The sequence below is a fragment of the Nannobrachium achirus genome (genome assembly GCF_963921795.1).
Source record: "Nannobrachium achirus genome assembly, chromosome: 23".
NCBI lineage: Eukaryota > Metazoa > Chordata > Actinopteri > Myctophiformes > Myctophidae > Nannobrachium > Nannobrachium achirus.
This window is the reverse complement of record NC_137830.1, coordinates 40,436,480-40,456,404: the sequence shown is the minus strand read 5'-3', so window position 1 is coordinate 40,456,404 and position 19,925 is coordinate 40,436,480. Positions and strand designations below refer to the sequence as shown.

Sequence of the window (19,925 nt, the reverse complement as noted above, 5' to 3'; positions counted from 1 at the left end):
ACACACACACACACACACACACACACACACACACACACACACACACACACACACACACACACACACACACACACACACACACACACACACACACACACACACACACACACACACAAGCATGTGGGCCACTTCCTATGGCACAATTTTGACTGGCCCATCAATCAATAAAAAATAAAATAAAAAGATTATATATATATATATTTGTATATGTTTAAAACAGAATGAAGTTATCATCTTAGTTATCTTTAGCCTAATCACCTTACTATTACATGCATAATCATCCAGGGAGGGAAACATGTGTGCACTCATTCAGAGCAGCAGCGAAGATGAGGCTCAGCAGCAAGCACCGAAAAGTTGATGCCGAGAACCGGCACTTTAACCCAAAACGGACGGATGCTTTCATTTTACCACCTCATGCAAATTCAATACCACTATGTTTCATTTGCCAGAAAACAGTGTCAGTTGTTAAAAGGATCCCTGGCTAATACGACAAATATGCCTTAATACATTATAATTGTCCTCTATAACTACAATGTAAAATTAAAAACACCTTAAATATTTTATTTCTTCTAGAAATAGCTAATCTTTCACTCAATAGGAGAAATGCCTGTTGCAAGTTGATGTCATAAATGTCATGTGTCATTTTTATGGCATGCATGTGCAAAAAAATAAAACACATACACATTTGAAATATTGATTTGATGCTCATATTAACCATAGGAAGTATTACGTTTGTTTTTATTTGCACATGCATGCCATAAATTCCATAGGGATAGATCACAAATTACATTTATGACATCATCAACTTGCGACAGGCATTTCCCCTATTGAGTGAAAGATTAGCTATTTCTAGAAGAAATAAAATAATTAAGGTGTTTTTAATTTTACATTGTAGTTATAGAGGACAATTATAATGTATTAAGGCATATTTGTCGTATTAGCCAGGGATCACTTTAAGATCGAAAATATAAAGACGCCAATGACAGACAGACGTTATCAAGTACCATTAATGTTGTCATCATCAACAGGCCCCTGGCCATTTTTGTAATGTGGCCCACAGGTTCAGCTAGTTGAGTATCCCTGGTCAAGGCCAAGGCCACCCCTTCGTCCTGGCAGAGACCAACATAATATCTAGGGATGTGTAGGCAATCGTGAGTGACCACATAAAGTAGCAGAGGGCATGGTCATTGAGACAATGGTTTTATCCAAACACATACTGTACATATTATGTAGGCTACGTGCTGTAGTGTAATGTAAGAGAGCATTTTTAGTTGGAATCAAACCCTGATCCTGGCAAAGCCGTTATGCAGGACTAGGGAATTCATCCGTGTACCACCAGGGTCTTCAACAGGGGGTCCGGGACGCCTAGGGGGTCCTCAGAGTTACTACAAGGGGTCCTCCAAATCGTTGTGTGATAGAAACTATTTTTTTCCCCCTTTTTCATATTAACCACAGAACCACTTGAACCCTAGCGTCCATATTCTGAGAACTTTAGCCAAAAATAGCAGATCTACAAGCTCACAACGCCTCGCAGCGCGAGCTTGTAGATCGACTATTTTTGGCAAAGAGCTTTGGAGGGGGAAAAGAGCAGACTAAGTACAGTGAAAGGTCAAGTTTATTAAGTATTGACAGTTCAAGTGGTTAAATATCTGAAATCACAAATTGAAATGAATCCAAAATACACTGATTGCGCTGTCAAACAATGAAACTATATGGAATCTATGAAAAGGTTGTGGGGGGTCCCTGCTTCATCTCTCTCAACTAAGGGGTCCTTGGCCTGAGACCATTGAAGACCCCTGGTGTACCAGCTTCAACAACATTTCATCTCTTGTGTAAGAACTCATCTGTGGAACATGCCTCTGACGCTGTTACAATAAAGGTCACTCATTGCCTGTGTGTCAGCCCTCCAAGCACACTCAGTCGTGAGAAGCTCCCAACCATTCTCTGTCAAGTGACTCATCTGCGATCTGCAACAGGGCTCAGATAACCAGCTCCAGAATACATAGTAGCTCTTCAGGACTCCACAAGTCCTGATTAAAATGACATAGAGGGACAGAGCCAGCGGAGAGACTTGCTTTCTGCACGTGTTGTTGTCTTGTCTTATTTAAATTATCCAGCGAGACATTTTGACAGAAAAAAACAGAATCCATTGATATAGACTTAATGGGTCCACAAGTGGGTGCATCATGGCACAGGCCTGTCACATCATGGATGTACATTCATGATGTTCACTTTCAAAAAGACTTTTGGTCATTTTATCGTCTAATTAGGCTTTTGTGATCCCCCTGGACAGATTTTAAAGTGGCTTGATTCAGTATTTATTTATTTAATATTCATTTTATCAGATCCCTTTCTATACAAACCCATTGTAACTTCAAACTCCATTTTAACCATGGCAAATTCATCAAAAACTCCCGTTCTTTTTTCTGGTGACTCATACTACCCTCCTAATAATGTGAGATGGCCGTTTCTTTTCCATAACCTTTTTCATTTATTTTTAATATTTTTTAGGGAAAATGTAAATAATTAAAAACAATAAAAGAATGATCAGAAATAAATGAAAAAAAGTTATCGCTTGCGTATTAGAAGGGCATCAGGAGTCACCAGAAAAAAATACTTTTGTATAGGAAGGGGGCGTGTCTGATAAAATGAATATTAAATATCTAAATACTGAATCAAGGAACTTGAAATCACACAAAAGTCACAAAAGCCTGATTAGACGATAAAATGACCAAAAGTTTTATTGAAAGTGAAATATCCCTTTACCTGTACTGTAGGGGGGGGGGGGAGTTTGAAGGGGGGGGGGAGTTTGAAGGGGGGGGGGGGGGGGGGGGGGGGAGTCTTAACTCTTTGAGCGCCAGCGCCCTCTAGGGGCCAAAGAATGCCAGCGCATCTCTCATAGGCGAGCGCTTTAGCTTCCAGGACTTCAGCTTCCAGGACCTGACGTGCTCACGTTGATGCACGGCATGGAAATGTCCCGGATGAAGATGCTAACAGAATGGCTATTCCCATTTTGTCATCTAAAAGATCATTTTTGGGCGATTTCGCCGTAAATAAACCTCGCGCCGCTTTCCTAAAACACAAAAAAGAGATATAAGCCTTTAAAGATGCGGTCTTTCATTGGATTAGGCGGAGATTGGCGATTGCGTTCGCAAATTACGGCCGGCCGGGACGTTGTTAGCTTTCGGCTAGTAGCTACAAAAATCAAGCCAGGCTTCAGAAGGCCTCTTATCATTTTATTCATTTAATTAAATAAAGCCGAACTACTTCGGGATCGGCACACTCGTGTACTCATCGGAAGCGGCGCCGAACATCGGGTGAACATTGGGGAGCTCAAAAATGTATTTTAAACCATTTTTAATGGAATATATCGTCGGACAGAGTAGAATGGCTAACTGGCTAGCGGCTAGCGAGCCAGGACCACCCACGACTCTACAAGCAGCTCGGGGTAAGTGAATTAATAAAAAAAAGATTGTATTGGATTGAAATAAAGCCGAACTAGTTCGGGATCGGCACCAGATGAGTTAAGAACTATAATAAAACTATATTTAGTGCCTGACAGGCAGAGACTGCAAGCTGACAACTGACAAACAAATCAAATAATCAGAGTGGAACAGGATAGGGTGGGAGCCATTTCAGATTTTTATCTCCTTGCATGATGAAAGCAGGCCTGTGACTCTGAATAGCTTTCAGTCTCTCACTCACTAGAGCCCTGGGCTCAGCACCTGCTGTCATGAGCAAGAGATGACTTCAAACAGACAGCTGCAACACAAGTAGCGGATTTACAGTGAATTTCGTGAACAGTCGACAAGTTGAACTTGAGTCTGTCTCCTTTTGGATATTCTAAATCCGTGCTCTCTCACTTAGTCAAGTCTCCATTGAGTTAATAAAGTACAAATGCCATACATATGGACGAATCAATGTCAGCATCGTGAGCCCTTTATGTCTCCCGGCTCCTCCTGTCCACATGCCAAAGAGTCCGCAAGACTCTGAACCCCTAGTTGCTCCCGGTGAGCAGGTTGGTGCCTTGCATTGTTTCCTCCACCATCGGTGTATGAATGTGTGGGTGAATGTAATGCACAATCTATGTAAAGCGCCTTGGATAAAGGCGCTTAATACAAATGCACCATTTACCATTTATGTCTCAAAACAAAAGAATGCACTAATGAAGAAAATGTACATTTCACTGAGTTAAACGCCCCTAATAAATATTAGGGGGTGGAAATGTAATACAGAGACATGCTCCAACATGACATCATGCAAACATTTTAGGCTTTGTTTTCCTTTGCTTCACTCTGTCCTAATAAAAACTGCAAAGTTTATGCCTTAACTCCTGGGAGTCCTGATGTGACATCTGCGTACATGTGAAAAGTGCATTCAAGTTATTCACATAGAGGCGTTTCCCATGTATTTTCCACATTCCACAGAATTCAGTCAAAATCCACCATATCATATTTATGGGGGTTTGGTGGTGTCATTATTGTATTATATCTGACCAGGAATGTGTGGTAGAACTGGCTTAAATAGACATAAGAAAGAAAGAAAAAAACTATAAAAATGTCAAACTAGACCCCCACCCCCCCAACACACACACACACACACACACACACACACACACACACACACACACACACACACACACACACACACACACACACACACACACACACACACACACACACACACACACACAAAACATCTGGAGCAAAACACAAAATTGCCTGGCTCATGTGCCACAAGAAACCAAACAGACGGAGATGTAACTAAGTACATTTACTGGAGTATTTCCAATACGTCTTCTACTACAGGCAAATTGTACTTTCATTGCACTACAATTATTAGACAACTTTTGTTACTAGTTACTTTTGATTATTACAAAACATAAATTAACCACTTCAGCCCTATATACATTTTTGGCCATTTGAATTTGAAAATAGCCAATCTACAAGCCCACAATGTTGTGAGATCTGCTATTTTCAAAAGAGTTTTGTACATTTTATAGGCCTACAATATTTCATTCGAAAACTTGTGAAATGGGACATTCTGCGTAAATGAGCACTTTTACTTTTGGTACTTCCAAGTACATTTTGATGCCAATACCTTTGTACTTTTACTCAAGTAATCTACATTTCGGAACTACTATTACTTGTACACGGCTGCCAATCGAAACTGGTAACAATAAAAAGCCTTGGCTATAACTTAACCGCCTGACCCTTTTATTTTGCATTGTTGTTGTTTTTTGTTGTTGTTGTTTACAACTGTTTTTTTTGTTTGGTTTTTTTCTGATATACTACTGCACAGTACTGTGTTCTGTGTGTCATTCAATGTTATATGAGTTAAAGAGAAGTTTTAAACTGTACCACTTCACTTCCTATGCAAACTTCTAATAAATATTTCTACATTGCAGTATGGATACTTTTACGTAAGTAAAGAAACTGAGTACTTTTCCCCACCACCATGTTAACATAGATAGGTCTACTAGTGATGGTTGCTACATATACGCTCGTTTTGATCATGATAAACGAGCAAGACGAGTCGCCTTTAGATTAGAACGTTCGCTTTAAATCGCCCTCGGGTGCTGTTCGTCGATGCGAGGTTTAAAGCATCCAGGTAGCGTAACGTTAGTTAAAAAAGAAGCTAACGTTAGCTAGCCCATCCCGACATCTACACTAGGCTACACTACATGCAACAGTTATTTAGGTTGGAGGGGTGGAAAGAAGTCGTGTATTTCTCTATAAAACACCCACGCGTGTCATCTCCTCACTCAAGACTATTTGCTACTTGCTTAAGAATAATTCCTATTACGTTCTGATCGCGATCCGTGCGTTTTTTGCTCACCTTATGCTGTAGTAACTCATGTTTTATCCACGGTTGCTATGGAGGATCCCTCTGCAGTCTACCGCCGTGGAGAGTGGAGACACCAAGCTACGCTCCTTAGTTACCGAACACGCTTGCAACACGCGCGGCTATTGGTCGTTCGTACATTTTTAGGAGACTTGTGATTGGCTGGCCGGGGACACGGCGCACTTATCACAGAAAGAGATAACTCAATGCATACAGACTACAATAAAAGCAGTGTTTCTCAAACATTCAAATTTAAAGGTTTTCCCTTAACTCTGACAGCATACGTTAGGAACGGGTCCATTTGGTTCCATTTGTATGCTGTTAGAGTTACAGACTTGACTTGTATGGTTCAATGGACCCCCATAATTAAATTATGGGCCATAAAGGAACCCACAGGGTCCCTGGAATCCACTTTCAGAACCACTGCAATAAAGGGATGAAAACACAGCAGTCCAAATAATTAAAATTAACGGGAACACAGGAACAAAAACAGCAGACGTGTGTTACACACAAAGCAGATAAAATCAAGGACATTCTGGCAAATGCTTGTTTAAACAGAAGTGTTTATTGCAGATGGCCTGACTCTAAACTTTACATGGAAATATGCTAATCCAAAGTAATAACAAACTGTCAGCAAGGGTCATTTCACAACACATTTTCTTTTTTTAATTTTATGTCTTTTGTGCAATACTTGAGAATAAAAAAATCTATAATTTTGTTATTTTCCACAGAGCATTGGACACAATAGACATGCATTTACAGTTGCATTAGAATGACATAATTTGTAAACCAAGACTTTATTTAGGGCCGGGGTCTCCAATTATGAACATAAACCAAACTCTATTGCATTTTATAGTTTTGTGACTGTGATATCGGTACATCTAGACAGCTTTTTTTCCCCCTGGAATGTTGCTGACTGTCCCCAAAACAGAATACAATCTGGTCAAAGATCAGCCTCAGCGTTGAATTCAGATACACAATTAATTTTTTCTCTGACTGGGTGAGCATGTTTACATGATATACGCGTGCGTATATGCAACCACTGAAAATACTATTATTAATGTAATTCTGGCAAAAAAATGGACAATTTCGTAGTGATTTTTGAAAACCAGGACATGTTACTGATAATAGTGTTTTAGAGAATGATACAAGTATTTGTTCAGGACTCGGGGCACTAAGCTTGAAAACGGGACAATCCCGGCCAAGCCGGGATGTCTGGTCATTCTAGCCATAGTTGAAGGTAGAAAATAAAGCCCTGACAACCATCATCATCATGACAAATAGATTTAGTTGACTGTACTGAACTGGTTGTCCTAGCAGTCGGGTTAGCTCTTCAGAGCAAAGCACAACATGTACAACAATGTATTGTGATACAGACACTGTTGGTGTAATGAATGATGAGGTTGTACAACTGCTGTCTGGTCCCATTTTTTTCTTACTGGTTCTTCATTACTGCACATCAACAGTCAATCAGTACGTCCACATCAGAGAGACTGCCCCTCTGCTTTAATGTCATCATTATCTCTCTCCTCCTTCTCCATGTCACCTTCAGCCCATAGTCCCTCTCTGGGGTGTCTGCCACCAGAATGTCACGTGGCTGATTATATGTCGATGGGGAGAGCTCTGATGAGGAAAATAGTATGTGTAAAAATGCTGAGGAGGGGCTACTACTGCGCTCTTCGTGCAATACCTCTGGAGTGTCCACATCCGGTGGTGATAAGATACCACTCACGTCGGGTGTGCGAGAGTCTGCGGCAGGGGGTGGTGAAGCACTGAATGCTGGGATTTGGCGTTTCCCTGTTGAATGGACGGATGGAGCGCCACGCTGCTCCGCACGCCTGCTAGAGCATGAAGCGCCGTCACATAACCCCGGGACCTCCGCGTTCCTCTTCCTAAGTGTGGAGCAACTTCTCTTTGGGGTTTCTGTGTGTTGTGCACTGTGACAAGAGGCTGTCCTGCTGCCTTGACGAGATCCCTGTTGCTGATGTTCCGGGATTGACGCAACAGGAGATACCGTAGCTTTCTTCTCACGGGCACGGTCTGGCTGATGATGAGACTGGTCTTCTGTCCTCTTATACGATAAGGAGGGGTACTTGCAGACGCTCTTTTTCCTCCTGGTCAGCTGAGTAGATCTATCGGTGACGCCTGTGACGGAATGGCACTGCCTCCGGCCTCGTCTCGCTGGGGGGGCGGCTAAATGGACTGTGTCAAACTGTGGGCTCACCTTTAAGGAGAAACAACACAGTCAATTAAATGAGCTGGTATGTGCTGTATCATAACAAGACTAGGTATAAATGGTGGTCTGTGACTCAAATACCGAATAAATAATGGACCTTGGTATGAAAAGTTTTGAAAAACACTGCATTAGGTGGTGAGTAGTCTGGGATCCCTTCACATTTCTGGGTTTTATCCGGTCGGGAGCGGACACTCTACGTCATGTTGTAGTACTCAAGGACTACAATTTGGCCGGAAAGATCAAACCGGATTCAGTTTTAACCCAAAATAATTCCCCTGTGCTCAAGGACATACTTTTAGGGCCAACCTAATAATAAACCCCTTGATGCGGAGTAGTTTTGCTTTTGAAAAATGTGTTTGGTAAATGCATCTTTTAGTCCAACTCGTAGCGACTGGCAAGACTACACTAGGATAGCATTTTAATATGGATTGGGGAAACAAATGGGAGGAACCAAATCAAAGCGACGCCGCTTCTTCTGCTTGTGGTTTTCGCTTAATCAAACAGCCTGTTGTAAACAGACTGGTGTGACGTGAGTTTAGGTGGTGAGTGTTGAGCTGATCAATATTTTTGCTAGCTTAAATGATGAATGGTAAAGGTCTTACTCTTACCCACGAGGTAAGAGTTGAACTGCCATGCGATTGCCCCTCTGTGATAAATGACTTGGGATAGAGAGCAGCTCGCACTTCAGGCTCATTTAGGTTTCTGGCGCCACCCCGTGGTGGCTCCACGAACAGCAGAGCAGGCTTCTGTGTCTTGCGGGCTTTACGGGGCATCAGAAATCATGACTGCCGACCTGGGAAAGTAAGATAAGAAACATACTTTACAGGTTACATGCCACTGACAATAATCTCTGCCAACATTGTCCATAATATTAGTAAAAGCAGTGGCCTACGGGCGGCCGGGCATTGCAGTCAGTTACCAGTTAGCAGTCAGCCCTGATCTGACAGTTATGGGTCCACCTCAACCTGGTGTTGAGCAGTTTAGCCAATTTGCCACGTACGTCTACACAAACGTTCAGTTTAAAAAATAAAGTGCTTACTGAAGGCTCACAGATGTCACAATATGGTACGCTTAAGCAGAATTACCCGTATCTTCCGTATTGTTTAATAAGACGCATTTTAATCCGATAATCGGTCCTCATTTTCTAAAGTAAAATAGATTTTTTTATGTATCAGAGTGCAGTACACCTCCCAACCAATAGGGTCGTGTAGTTGAAAGTATATTGAGAAAAATCCGAGAAAATGACGATTGGATTAAAATGCTTCTTATTAAAATACGGAAGATACGGGTAATTCTGCTTGAGCGTACCATATTGTGACATCCCTGAGCCTTCAGTGAACACTTTATTTTTTAAATCTGAACTGTTGTGTAGACGTACGTGGCAAATTGGCTACTGCACCGCACCAGGTTCAGGTTGAGGTCGAACCATAACGTTCGTGACGACCGCCATGTTTCGCATGGTTACTACAAAGTCTATTTCTTTCAAATACTAATTTCCTCATGCAAATAAAAACATTTATTTCGTGCAATAGTGTACTCACCGTGATGTGTCTGTCTACCCCAACCAGATTTATAATATAAACAAACCACTGCTACATACATTGTTGTCGATCTGTGTATTTTGTGTGTTCTCTGCATTTGTTGCTGTTGCATTCGCTTCCTGGTTTTCAACTACTGTAGACTCTGATTGGTTCGGTGGTTCTGACGCTGACATCTTTGTCCAGCTGCCACTGGATGATCTTCCTATCACGTGGTCACAGTGACGCCCACAGCGCCAAAATTCAAAAACCTTTTTCCTCAGTCGAGTCGATCAAGTAAAAGATGATATAACAGTGCATTATGACGATCACAATACATGTGAGCAGCAGTAAATATGAGCAGCATTTGTGATCGCATGTAAACGCAGCGGTTGGTGTGAGAGTGGGTACAATAAGAGCCGATCGGAATTCGGAACCGCTCGAACCATGGATTTCTTGTGAAGGTTTGTTTGTCTATTGTTTTGTTCTTTTAGCTAGCTTAGCTTCCACACAGCCAGAGCTAGCACCGATGCGCCATTGCGCCGCAGGAGAGGCTGCGCACCTTGTCGTCTGTAGTAAATATTGAAAATACGGTTTCGCTACTCACCAAGACAAAGACGAATTTAGGGAGTTGAAAGCCTACTTCCCTTAGTGGGAACACTCTGAGCCCCCCACCTCACGTCTAAAATAAAATGTTTAGCCAAAACAGAAAATATTCCACTGGGAGGCAAAATCTGGTCAATGGAATTTTCTATTGACAAGATCTGTAGAGGGCGCTGTGGAGTAGCTAAAACTTCAAGTGAAATATGTTCTTTTCTGGCTAAAAAGTGTATTTTAGACGTGAGGTGGGGGGCTCCGAGTGTTCCCACCAAATCTTAGAACGGTCTTTGTTTTGGTGAGTAGCGAAAGTGTCTTTTTTATTTTGACTACAGACGAGAGGCTGAGCAGCTTGGGCTGGCCTACCATGACCAGAGCCATTGGTTAGCTACATGCTAATCTAATCATCTAATGCCGATCGAGGGACATGATTTTATGTGAACAACATGGGAGTGTGCTAATCTAGAAGATTGTAGAAACACCATCGTTTCAATAACCAACTTCAGATGCATCCAGATCGTCTGAGTCGTAACGTTAATAATGGCGAGTTAGTTATGTCTAAAACTAATTGTAAAGAAGCGATCTTTCTGGCTGCTGTTAGACAGGGTGGGCTAACGTGTTAGCTGAGTTAGTAACTAGTAATTAACGTTTTGAAATAAATGTAGTGGAGTAAAAGTACAATGTTTAGATCCGAGGTGTTGTGTAGTAAGTAAGTATTGGAAATGTGAAATACTCAAGTAAAGTACAAATTGTTCTGTAGTTAAGTAAATGTGCTTAGTTACTTTACACCACTGGTTAGAAATATTTGCTAACTCATTCGTCCTATTAGCCCAGCTTAACTATACCTGTCAAGTCGTGTACTCGTGTATGTAAGTTGTAACAATTGCAATTTCACCTGTAACTGCTTTGTTGTAAAGCAATTAACTGGAGCTCAGTTAGTCTGTTCTTGAGAGACTTCTATGTCAGTGGTTCTCAAACCTTTTCATGTGAAGGAACCCCAAAATGATATTTTTTTTGGCCACGGACCCGCATCTCATAATATTTAGTTCCAGGGACCACCCACAGAAGCAAAATTTGAGATACAAACGTTCGCTTTGTAAATACATATTTAAAGATTTGCACACATTTTCGCGACTTTTTCAAAAATAGCAGATCTACAAGCTCGCAGCGCGGCACTCGGTGCTTGTATATCTGCTATTTTTCACTGGTTAAAGCATTCAATAATTCTTAAATACGGCAATTTGTGTTGTTTTGTGCAGATAACCAGTGATCACAAAGAGGGCAGTTTCTGTGATTGGAGCAGAATGAGACGCAGCCCAAGGAGGCCCCTGATCCTTAAAAGGAGGAAACTGCCTTTCCAGCAGGATGACCAGCAGGATGACCAGCCGTCGTCCGCTTCTTTACGTGGTGAAGCTGAGGGACCGACAACGCGCCACTTCATCCCAGATGGCATCAGCATCACGGACCACCCCACCATGCCTGATGTGCAAGTGGTCGTCATCCCTCAAACAGCAGACCTGCAGAGTGTCATCGGGGCCCTCACTGCCAGGGGGAAAGAATGTGGCCCACGTGGTGGACCCAATAAGTTCATCCTGTTGAGTGGCGGCGGTGGTACTCTGGGGAATGGATCTTTTAGCCAGCAGAGCTTTAAAGAAGGAGACTTTGACGAAAAACAATGTGTGGGCCAGCCTGCCAAAACGGCGCCTATGCACACACCACAGGACATTCAACCTATCAGTGGAACTGGAAACAAACTGTGTATGGAAATGATTTTTTTTTTTTTTGGCAAATTCTATTAGGCCCCATTAGCACTGGCAGTCAAATCCAACCTGAATCAGATCTGTGTCACATCCAGATTGGAGTCTGATTTGTTCCATGTGAACAAATAGATATATTCAAAGATTTGAAGACATTTTCACGACTTTTCTAAACCTTTTATCTGCATGGGCACACTTTTCATGACCCAAGAATCCATGGGCACACCAACATAATACTGGGGTGTAAATATTGTCACTGTCGGGAAGAAACCTTGTATCCGCAAGTTTCAAATTTGTACGTTTCTTCGCCAAGTAAGAAGCCCTGCTTCGTCATACAAGGCTGGCGCACAATAGTAGCAAAAACAGCCGATCTACAAGCGTGTGCTTGTAGATCGGCTGTTTTCACTAGTTTAAATCATTTTTAAAATGATGAATACAATACAAGCTTTCAAGCAGTTTCAAGGGGCACATTTGACCCTTCTCAGGGGCACACCAAAGGTCCCCAGGCACAGTGGTTGAGAAACACTGAGCTAAAGTATAAAATAATGTGACCATTTAAACCAATCGAATTCCAATCTGAATGTGGCACAGATCTGATTCAGGCTGGATTTGGCTGCCATTGTAATTGGGGCCTTAGAGTAATTGTTATTTTATTGATTGTTTAAAAAACAAACAAAAAAAAACCACTGTAGGTATTCACATATTTTTTAGACTTCCATTCTTTCTTTTATTTATTCTACTTCTCTTTTTCTAGTGAATAAAGAGCTTGATTGCAGACCTCTAGATGACAGCCTTACCAACATGCATTGGCTCGGGACAGTGAACATGGATGGTCATAGTTCTGATTCTGAACTTGCCAACAAGGAGAACAACCACAGTCCCTGCCTACAGACTTCCCAGGTCAGCTGTTTCTATTTGTCACCTCCCTCAGCATCCCAGAATGTTCCCAAATCACCCGCTTATCCAGCTTGGCTCAGTAGAATAGCACCCATGACCTTGTGTGATTAATAACAGCTAGGCCTGTCACAATTATTACATAATCGTCTAATCGCAATTATTTCACATAAATCGTCATAATCGTTTTTGTTGAAAAATGTTCATAGATTTGCCAACAAAAAAAATATAATAGTGGTAATAGCAGATATACAAGCTCACAACGTGTCGCATGATCGCCACCCGTTGTGAGCTTGTAGATCGGCTATTTCCACTATCAATGTTACTAAGTATAAAGTTGTCAAATATGTCAGTAATTTCATTTTATGTTTAGGTTATGTGTCACATCTACCATGTGCAACTTCAAAGCCTAAAAGCCAAACAGAAATGTAATTGTCAACGACAAAAACACAATTAAATCGTTAATCGCAATTATTTGAGTGACAATTACTCGTCATGTAAAATGGCATAATCGTGACAGCCCTATCCCATACTCTTGTTACATACTACTTTAGATTAGAAGTGACATATAGTTGCCAACTTGCCACAAAATCAGTAGGAGCGAGATCATTTAGCGACCTACAACCGGGTCGCGACGTGGTCGGTAGTTTTCAGCGACCGGGTCGCTAAATCGAGCGACCGGGTCGCTAAATCACCGACCGCGCCGCTAAATCGACCGACCCGGTCGCTAAATCTACCGACCTGCCTGCAGTTTTAGGTCGGTAGATTTAGCGACCCGGTCGGAAGATTTTGCGCCCCAGTCGGTCGATTTAGCGACCCGGTCGCTCGCTTTAGCGACGCGGCCGGTGATTTAGCGACGCGGTCGGTGATTTAGCGACCCGGTCGGGAGGTTGCGTGGCAGGTTAGCCTAACTGAGGTAACGGTCGGGAGGTTGCGTGGCAGGTTAGCCTAACTGAGGTAAGGTTACTGAGGTTAGGTTTAGGGTTAGGGTTAGTAGGTCGGTGGAAGCGACCACCGGTCGGTGGATTTACCTACCCGGTCGCTGGATTAGCGTCCCAGTCGGTGGAATTAGCGTCCCGGTCGATGGAATTAGCGTCCCAGTCGGTCGATTTAGCGACCCGGTCGCTCGCTTTAGTGCCGCGGTCGGTGATTTAGCGACCCGGTCGCTCCATTTAGCGACCCGGTCGCTCGCTTTAGTGCCGCGGTCGGTGATTTAGCGACCCGGTCGCTCCATTTAGCGACCCGGTCGCTCGATTTTGCGACCCGGTCGCTGAAAACTACCGACCACGTCGCGACCCGGTTGTAGGTCGCTAAATGATCTCGCCCTCTCTCCACAAAATTAAACTTGTGATGCTGCTTTTGGTACGTCATCCAAACTATTCTGAATGAAGTAATCATTTTGAGATTGTCTACAGATGAGTCCCAAGCCTTCTTCTCTTACCAGCGTTAGGACATTGAAGAGCAATTCAGAAGAGATGCAACTAAAATGCTAAATGAATACTGTATAATCTTGAAACGGCAACAGAATATCAGTGAGATGTAGATTTATGACTAGCATTACCTGACTCGATACCTGAGGAACAGACAAAGGAAAGTTAAGACCTGGAAACAATGACCCATAGTCGCACACAACACAACACAACAGTACTACAGCCATCACATACTGTACCAACAAAATGTATTATACATGTTTATACATTGGTGTGTGTTTGTGTTCCACCCAAACTACACGTACACTGAACTACATAGTAGTGTCATTGTCCAAATCATTCACCCATGAGACATTCATTCATGTACACTACAGTATATCCACGTTAGTAACCAGGTGCAGGAAAAATGAAAAATCAGCATAAAGAAAACAATCAATTCTGCACACTGCTATTTACTCCCACTGTTTATTGCAAGTGTAGTGATACGCGGAAGCGGGGATTGAACCCGGGACTCCCACTCGCCAGTCCAACGCACAACCAGTCGTGCTAATAGGGCTGAGCCTGATTAGCAGGGCTGTTGTCGCTGGTTCATGGCTGATACTAACTGTGGGGTGCTACACAAGCAAGGATCAATCTTTCCTGATAAAGATTCAGACATGAGCAAAATGTGAATTTGCAATGCAGAGTGGTAGTGAATGGCAGTGTGCAGACTTTTTCTTTATGCTTATTGTCCAAATACTTCACTGCATTCAGTGAATTGTAGTGTCAGAGCCACACATCAGTGTTATACAGTATTTGTGTATACATCCGTATAAGTTTGCAACATAATCAGGGGTGTCGCACCAAATTCGGGCCCTGGGTAGTGGGTACAAGGATTCACTGTGGTCCCCCATGAATGTTCTTCATAGGGGAGGGGGATTAACCCATTTAGACTGGGAAAGCATTATTACGCATTATTTTGTGATTTAACTATTGAAAAATAGCAGATTTACGAGCTCACTGCGCGGCACAGTGCTGTGAGCTTGTATATCTACTATTTTTCAATAGCTAAAGTATAAAATAATTAAGGCCCCTCCACCTTGGGCCCTAGTAACTCAGTCCCACTTCCCCCCCCCCCTGAACATAATAATCCATTTACACTTTTTTCTTTCACATTCACAGAGTACACCGGTGGATGCGGATGCCCCTGTCCTTAGAAACCTTGAGGCAGAGAGGCCACCATACTCCTTCATGACCATGATCCAGTTCGCCATCAACAGCAGGGCAGACAGGAGAATGACACTGAAAGAGATCTACACCTGGATTGAGGACCGCTTCCCTTACTTCCGAGATGTGGCCAAGCCTGGCTGGAAGGTAGTTAATTTCTGGGAAAGAATCAGTTTGTAATCGGCACCATATCTCTTCATTGGCCATGACTTTAGAACCACCCCAAGGGTGAGATGCCGCAGGCTCGGTTAGGCTCGGTGAGCCCAGACTTATCAAGCTGCACGCACGCATGTGACGTCATGCATTTAGAGGGCCACCACTTCAAAAATCCATATCACACCACTGAACCACCCTCACAAAAACATGCAGTTGGCTCATTAGCAATTTCCTTGTTTCTTTCACTGACAGAATTCAGTCCGCCACAACCTCTCTCTGCATGACATGTTCACTCGTGAGACATCACCAGATGGCAAGATATCTTACTGGCACATCCGTCCTGAAGCCAACCGATGCCTCACCCTGGACCAGGTGTACCAGGTGGGCACAACAGCAGTTATTTTTTGATCCTGTCTAGATGTGACAGTATTTCTGAATTCAGCACATATCATCACATTCTGACAAATTAATATACTCCCACTTTGTCGTGTCCTTATTGTTACACCCTTTGGTAAGCTAAGCTTCTTTAGATCAAGATTGATATACAGGAAACAGTACTTTTTTAGTTTTTCCTATCTTTGTGACAATTATTTTCTTCCCTCTTCTACCTCACAGCCGGGTTGTGACCCAACTTCAGTTCCAGTACCATTGATGTTATTCGCTAATCAAGTAAGACAATTTCTTCTTATCGTCTGTGGTGAGGAAGGAAAGAAAAGAAGCAGAACAAGAACCTCAGAACTCAGAAGACCCTCTTTTATACAGCGTTATTGCAGGGACAGATGAAATGTGGTGAATGGTTGCATCTCTATAGAGGCCATATTCTTGCCATTGATGCGTAATGCATTTGAAATATCAGTTCATGCTGTGCTACCCACTATTTCCATTTATTTTCACAGTTCTGACTTAGGGCTGTCACAATCCTGTTGTTAATCATTAATTGTAATACAAATAACTGATTTTCTAAATTGTGTTTTTGCCATTGAACAGTGGAACACATACCAGTACATGTTTTGTAAACAAAACTGCACACAGCAGATTTGACAAATAACATGCCGACTGGTACCAATAACCAAAATAAATACTGTACTATGGACAAACTGGGCCACATTTAATCCTTTTATAATTTAAAAAGAAAAATACTAGAAATCGTCCATCTACAAGCTCACGAGACACATTGTGCCTTGAAGATCTGCTATTTCCACTAATGATGATGTACTATGAACAGTATTATCTTCCTGCCAGAAGAAAGATGAATGGAAACGATTCTCATTCTAAAAATAAAATAATTGCAAGTAATTGTGTGTAATAATTGTGACAGGCCTTAGGTTCTAAGCTTATGCTCCCAAAATGTTTCACACTTTTTACTTTTTAGCAGGAGTATATAGTCTTAAAGTAACTCTAATATTTAGTTAACCCCAACTTGCACTGTTCTTTCACAGGCTCTAAACATATATACTGTATTTATTTTTCAATACTTATTCACAGCATAAAAGAATGGATCCTGAAGCAAAGAAAGCACCAAGTGGCTCTGGTGAGTTTGATATAACAGAAAGTCTCAGCAAATGCACTCATTTTTGAGGGCCTCAGAGAAGTGATGATCTCCACAAAATACTCGGCATTTGCCAATCTGTCGTCAGTTTGACCTCATAGTGCTGTTGTTGTTGGGGTATTTTATCATTATCATTATTGTCCTCTACATTTACCATCTACCCAGGCTAACTATTAGGAGCATTGGCTGCGTGGACTTGGTGTTGCAGCATGGTCTGAGATTCTGACAGGCATCTAACTTAAAAAATGTTTTCCCCCTTATGTTTAGAGCGTAAGATGAAGCCTCTTCTCCCTCGTACCGAGTCTTACCTGGTTCCTATCCAGCTACCAGTCACCTCATCTGTGTACGTGCCTTCCTCCTCTTCTTCCTCTACCCCGTTTCCCTCCTCACGTCTGCAGCAGAAGCCCAACACACCAAGAGGAGGCAAGAGAGTGCGCATAGCTCCTAAGGTAAAGACCCATGCACTGATTGAATTGCAGAGTAAAAAGACTGAGATGGTGCATGAATTGAATTGCAGAGTAAAAAGACTGAGATGGTGCATGAATTGGAACTAACGGGGAGTGTTTTTCTTCTTCTTTTTTGTTGTTGTTGCTAAATAGGTGACACACAGCGATGCCCCCACAGTGATGCTGCACCCAACCATCAAGGAGGAGATCAAAGAGGAGCAAGTATCTGTGCCTCTGATTAAAGAGGAGCCGGTATCTGTGTCGCTGAGCTCCGACACTTATCAAACGCGTCCACGGAGAGAAGCCAGCAGGTCCCGGCGGAAACAGCGCCTGGTTCTTCCTTCACACGAGGAGCCCGTCCTCCTCTTTCCCGACAGCACGTTCTTTGACTCGGGCATGGCCTCGGACGCCTCTGCCTCTGCTCTGCCGGACACTGAGTTTTTCGAGTTGGTGGACAGTCCCTGTAGAGCCGAGTGCTCCTTCAAGACCCCCATCAAGAGCAGCTTCCACCCAGCCTCCTCCACCCCGAGCAAGCCCGCCGCCAGCGCCTTACCGGAGTCGTGGAGGCTGACACCTGTGGCAAAGGAGAAGCGAAGCCCGGAGTCGTGGAGGCTGACCCCCATGGGCAAGGAGAACCGAAGCCTGCTGGACTTCAGCCCCATTCGCACCCCCAGCTGCCCGGCGCTCACCCCGCAGCGCCACGACTACTCCAACTTGAGCTTCTGCAGCAGCACTCCCTTCAAGGAGCTGCCCATCTTCAGCTCGCCCAGAGAGCTGCTCACCTCCAGCTGCTCCAGGGTGTCTGACCCCTCCAACGTGCCGCCAGCGACGCGTCCGCCAGGCTGCTCCAGGGAACTGCTCCAGGCCGGAAGCGGCGTGGCGACCACTGCGGCCAGCCACTCGCTAGCCGAGGGCCTGGTCCTGGACACCATGAACGACAGCCTCAGTAAGATTCTGGTGGACATCAGCTTCACCGGCCTGGACGACGACGACCTGGGCATGGCTAACATCAGCTGGTCAGAGTTCTTCCCTCAGCTCAAGTAGCTTGGAGTGGGAACTGGGAAGTCTCCTTTCTTTAACGTTTCCTCTGACAAGGACCCTGCGATCGCAATATTTCCAAGCTGCTCAGTTCTCATCTCCAAGTCTTCCTTTACACTTGTGGGATGTTCCTGCTTTTGTTCGTCGGTTGCCTTTTTCACTACCTATTCTCCATTTTTCCCCTTTTCTTAAAACCTCTCTTTACACTAGCTACTCTGCCATCCTTTGTATCCCTTTGTACACAATTTTCTTTAATTTGTCTGTCTGTTTGATTTGCACTTTTATAATGTAAATAAACCTTTTCAAAAATGTAAATGTAAAAATATTTTATCTAATCTTCCAGAGAGACACTACAATTCCAAAATAGAAGGTAGAGGTAATTGCCAGTAGCATATGCAAAACGGCTTTTACAGTGAAACATCATTTCCAAAAATAAATGTTGGTAATTTTATTGTCTACTCAGGCTTTTAACACCCCGGACAGTTTAAGTTTCTTGATTCAGTATATTTATCAGACACCCCTTCCTAGGTTCCTATTCCTATACAAAGCAAACCCATTGTAACTACGAACTCCATTTTAACCATGATAGCGGCACCGTTGGCCTAGCAGTCCAGGCGCATACCACATAGGCTCTGATGCCTGACTGCGCGTCGCGGGTTTGAGTTCCGATCCTGACAGCCTTTGCTGCATGTCACTCCCCATCTCTGTTTCCTGTCTACCGACTGTATTAACAAAGGCAAAAAGCCCCAAATTGATGAAAAAAAAATAGAGAAAAAAAGAGATTCATCGAAAACCCGTCCTTGGTTCAGGTGACTCATAGTGCCCTAATAACTAATGTTTTCATTTTTTATTACTTTCATTTATTTGTAATTGTTAGATTAACCAGAACCAAGGACGTGTGTTTTCGATGAATCTATCATGGTTAAAATGGAGTTTTGAAGTTAGAATGGGTTTGTATAGGAAGGGGGCGTGTCTGATCAAATTAATATCTAAATACTGAATCGAAGGGGCACGGTGACGCAGTCAGTAGTGCTGTCGCCTCACAGCTAGAAGGTCCTGGGTTCGATTCCCGCCGGGGGACACTGTGGGTGCTGGGGGCGTGTTCCCTCCTCCGCGTCATCAGTGCCCACACCCTAGGTGGGGTTGGCAAAAGGGCCTTTCTGTGTGGAGTTTGCATGTTCTCCCCGTGTCTCCTAGGGTAGATACCCTCACAAAAACATGCAGTAATCCTGGTCTCTATAAAGCCTCCCCCTGG

General features: G+C 43.2%; 2 protein-coding genes across 2 annotated transcripts; one reads left to right on the top strand and one right to left on the bottom strand.

The window, feature by feature from the left end:
- Nucleotides 1–6,568: 6,568 nt before the first annotated feature.
- On the bottom strand, nt 6,569–9,712 carry rhno1 (RAD9-HUS1-RAD1 interacting nuclear orphan 1). Its single transcript, XM_080754059.1, has 3 exons — nt 9,622–9,712; nt 8,689–8,873; nt 6,569–8,068 (listed from the first exon to the last, which is right to left on the bottom strand). The coding sequence occupies exons 2-3, from the start codon at nt 8,851–8,853 to the stop codon at nt 7,304–7,306; spliced, it is 930 nt and encodes a 309-aa protein (XP_080610185.1). The 5' UTR covers nt 8,854–8,873; nt 9,622–9,712; the 3' UTR covers nt 6,569–7,303.
- A 212-nt stretch (nt 9,713–9,924) lies between these two features.
- Nucleotides 9,925–18,676, top strand: foxm1 (forkhead box M1; the record flags this gene model as incomplete). The annotated part of the gene is made up of 9 exons (XM_080754372.1): nt 9,925–10,061; nt 11,454–11,805; nt 12,706–12,851; nt 15,437–15,628; nt 15,890–16,018; nt 16,253–16,306; nt 17,123–17,168; nt 17,454–17,635; nt 17,786–18,676. Exons 2-9 carry the CDS (start codon nt 11,499–11,501, stop codon nt 18,674–18,676), a joined length of 1,947 nt encoding a protein of 648 aa, XP_080610498.1. The 5' UTR covers nt 9,925–10,061; nt 11,454–11,498.
- Nucleotides 18,677–19,925: the final 1,249 nt, after the last annotated feature.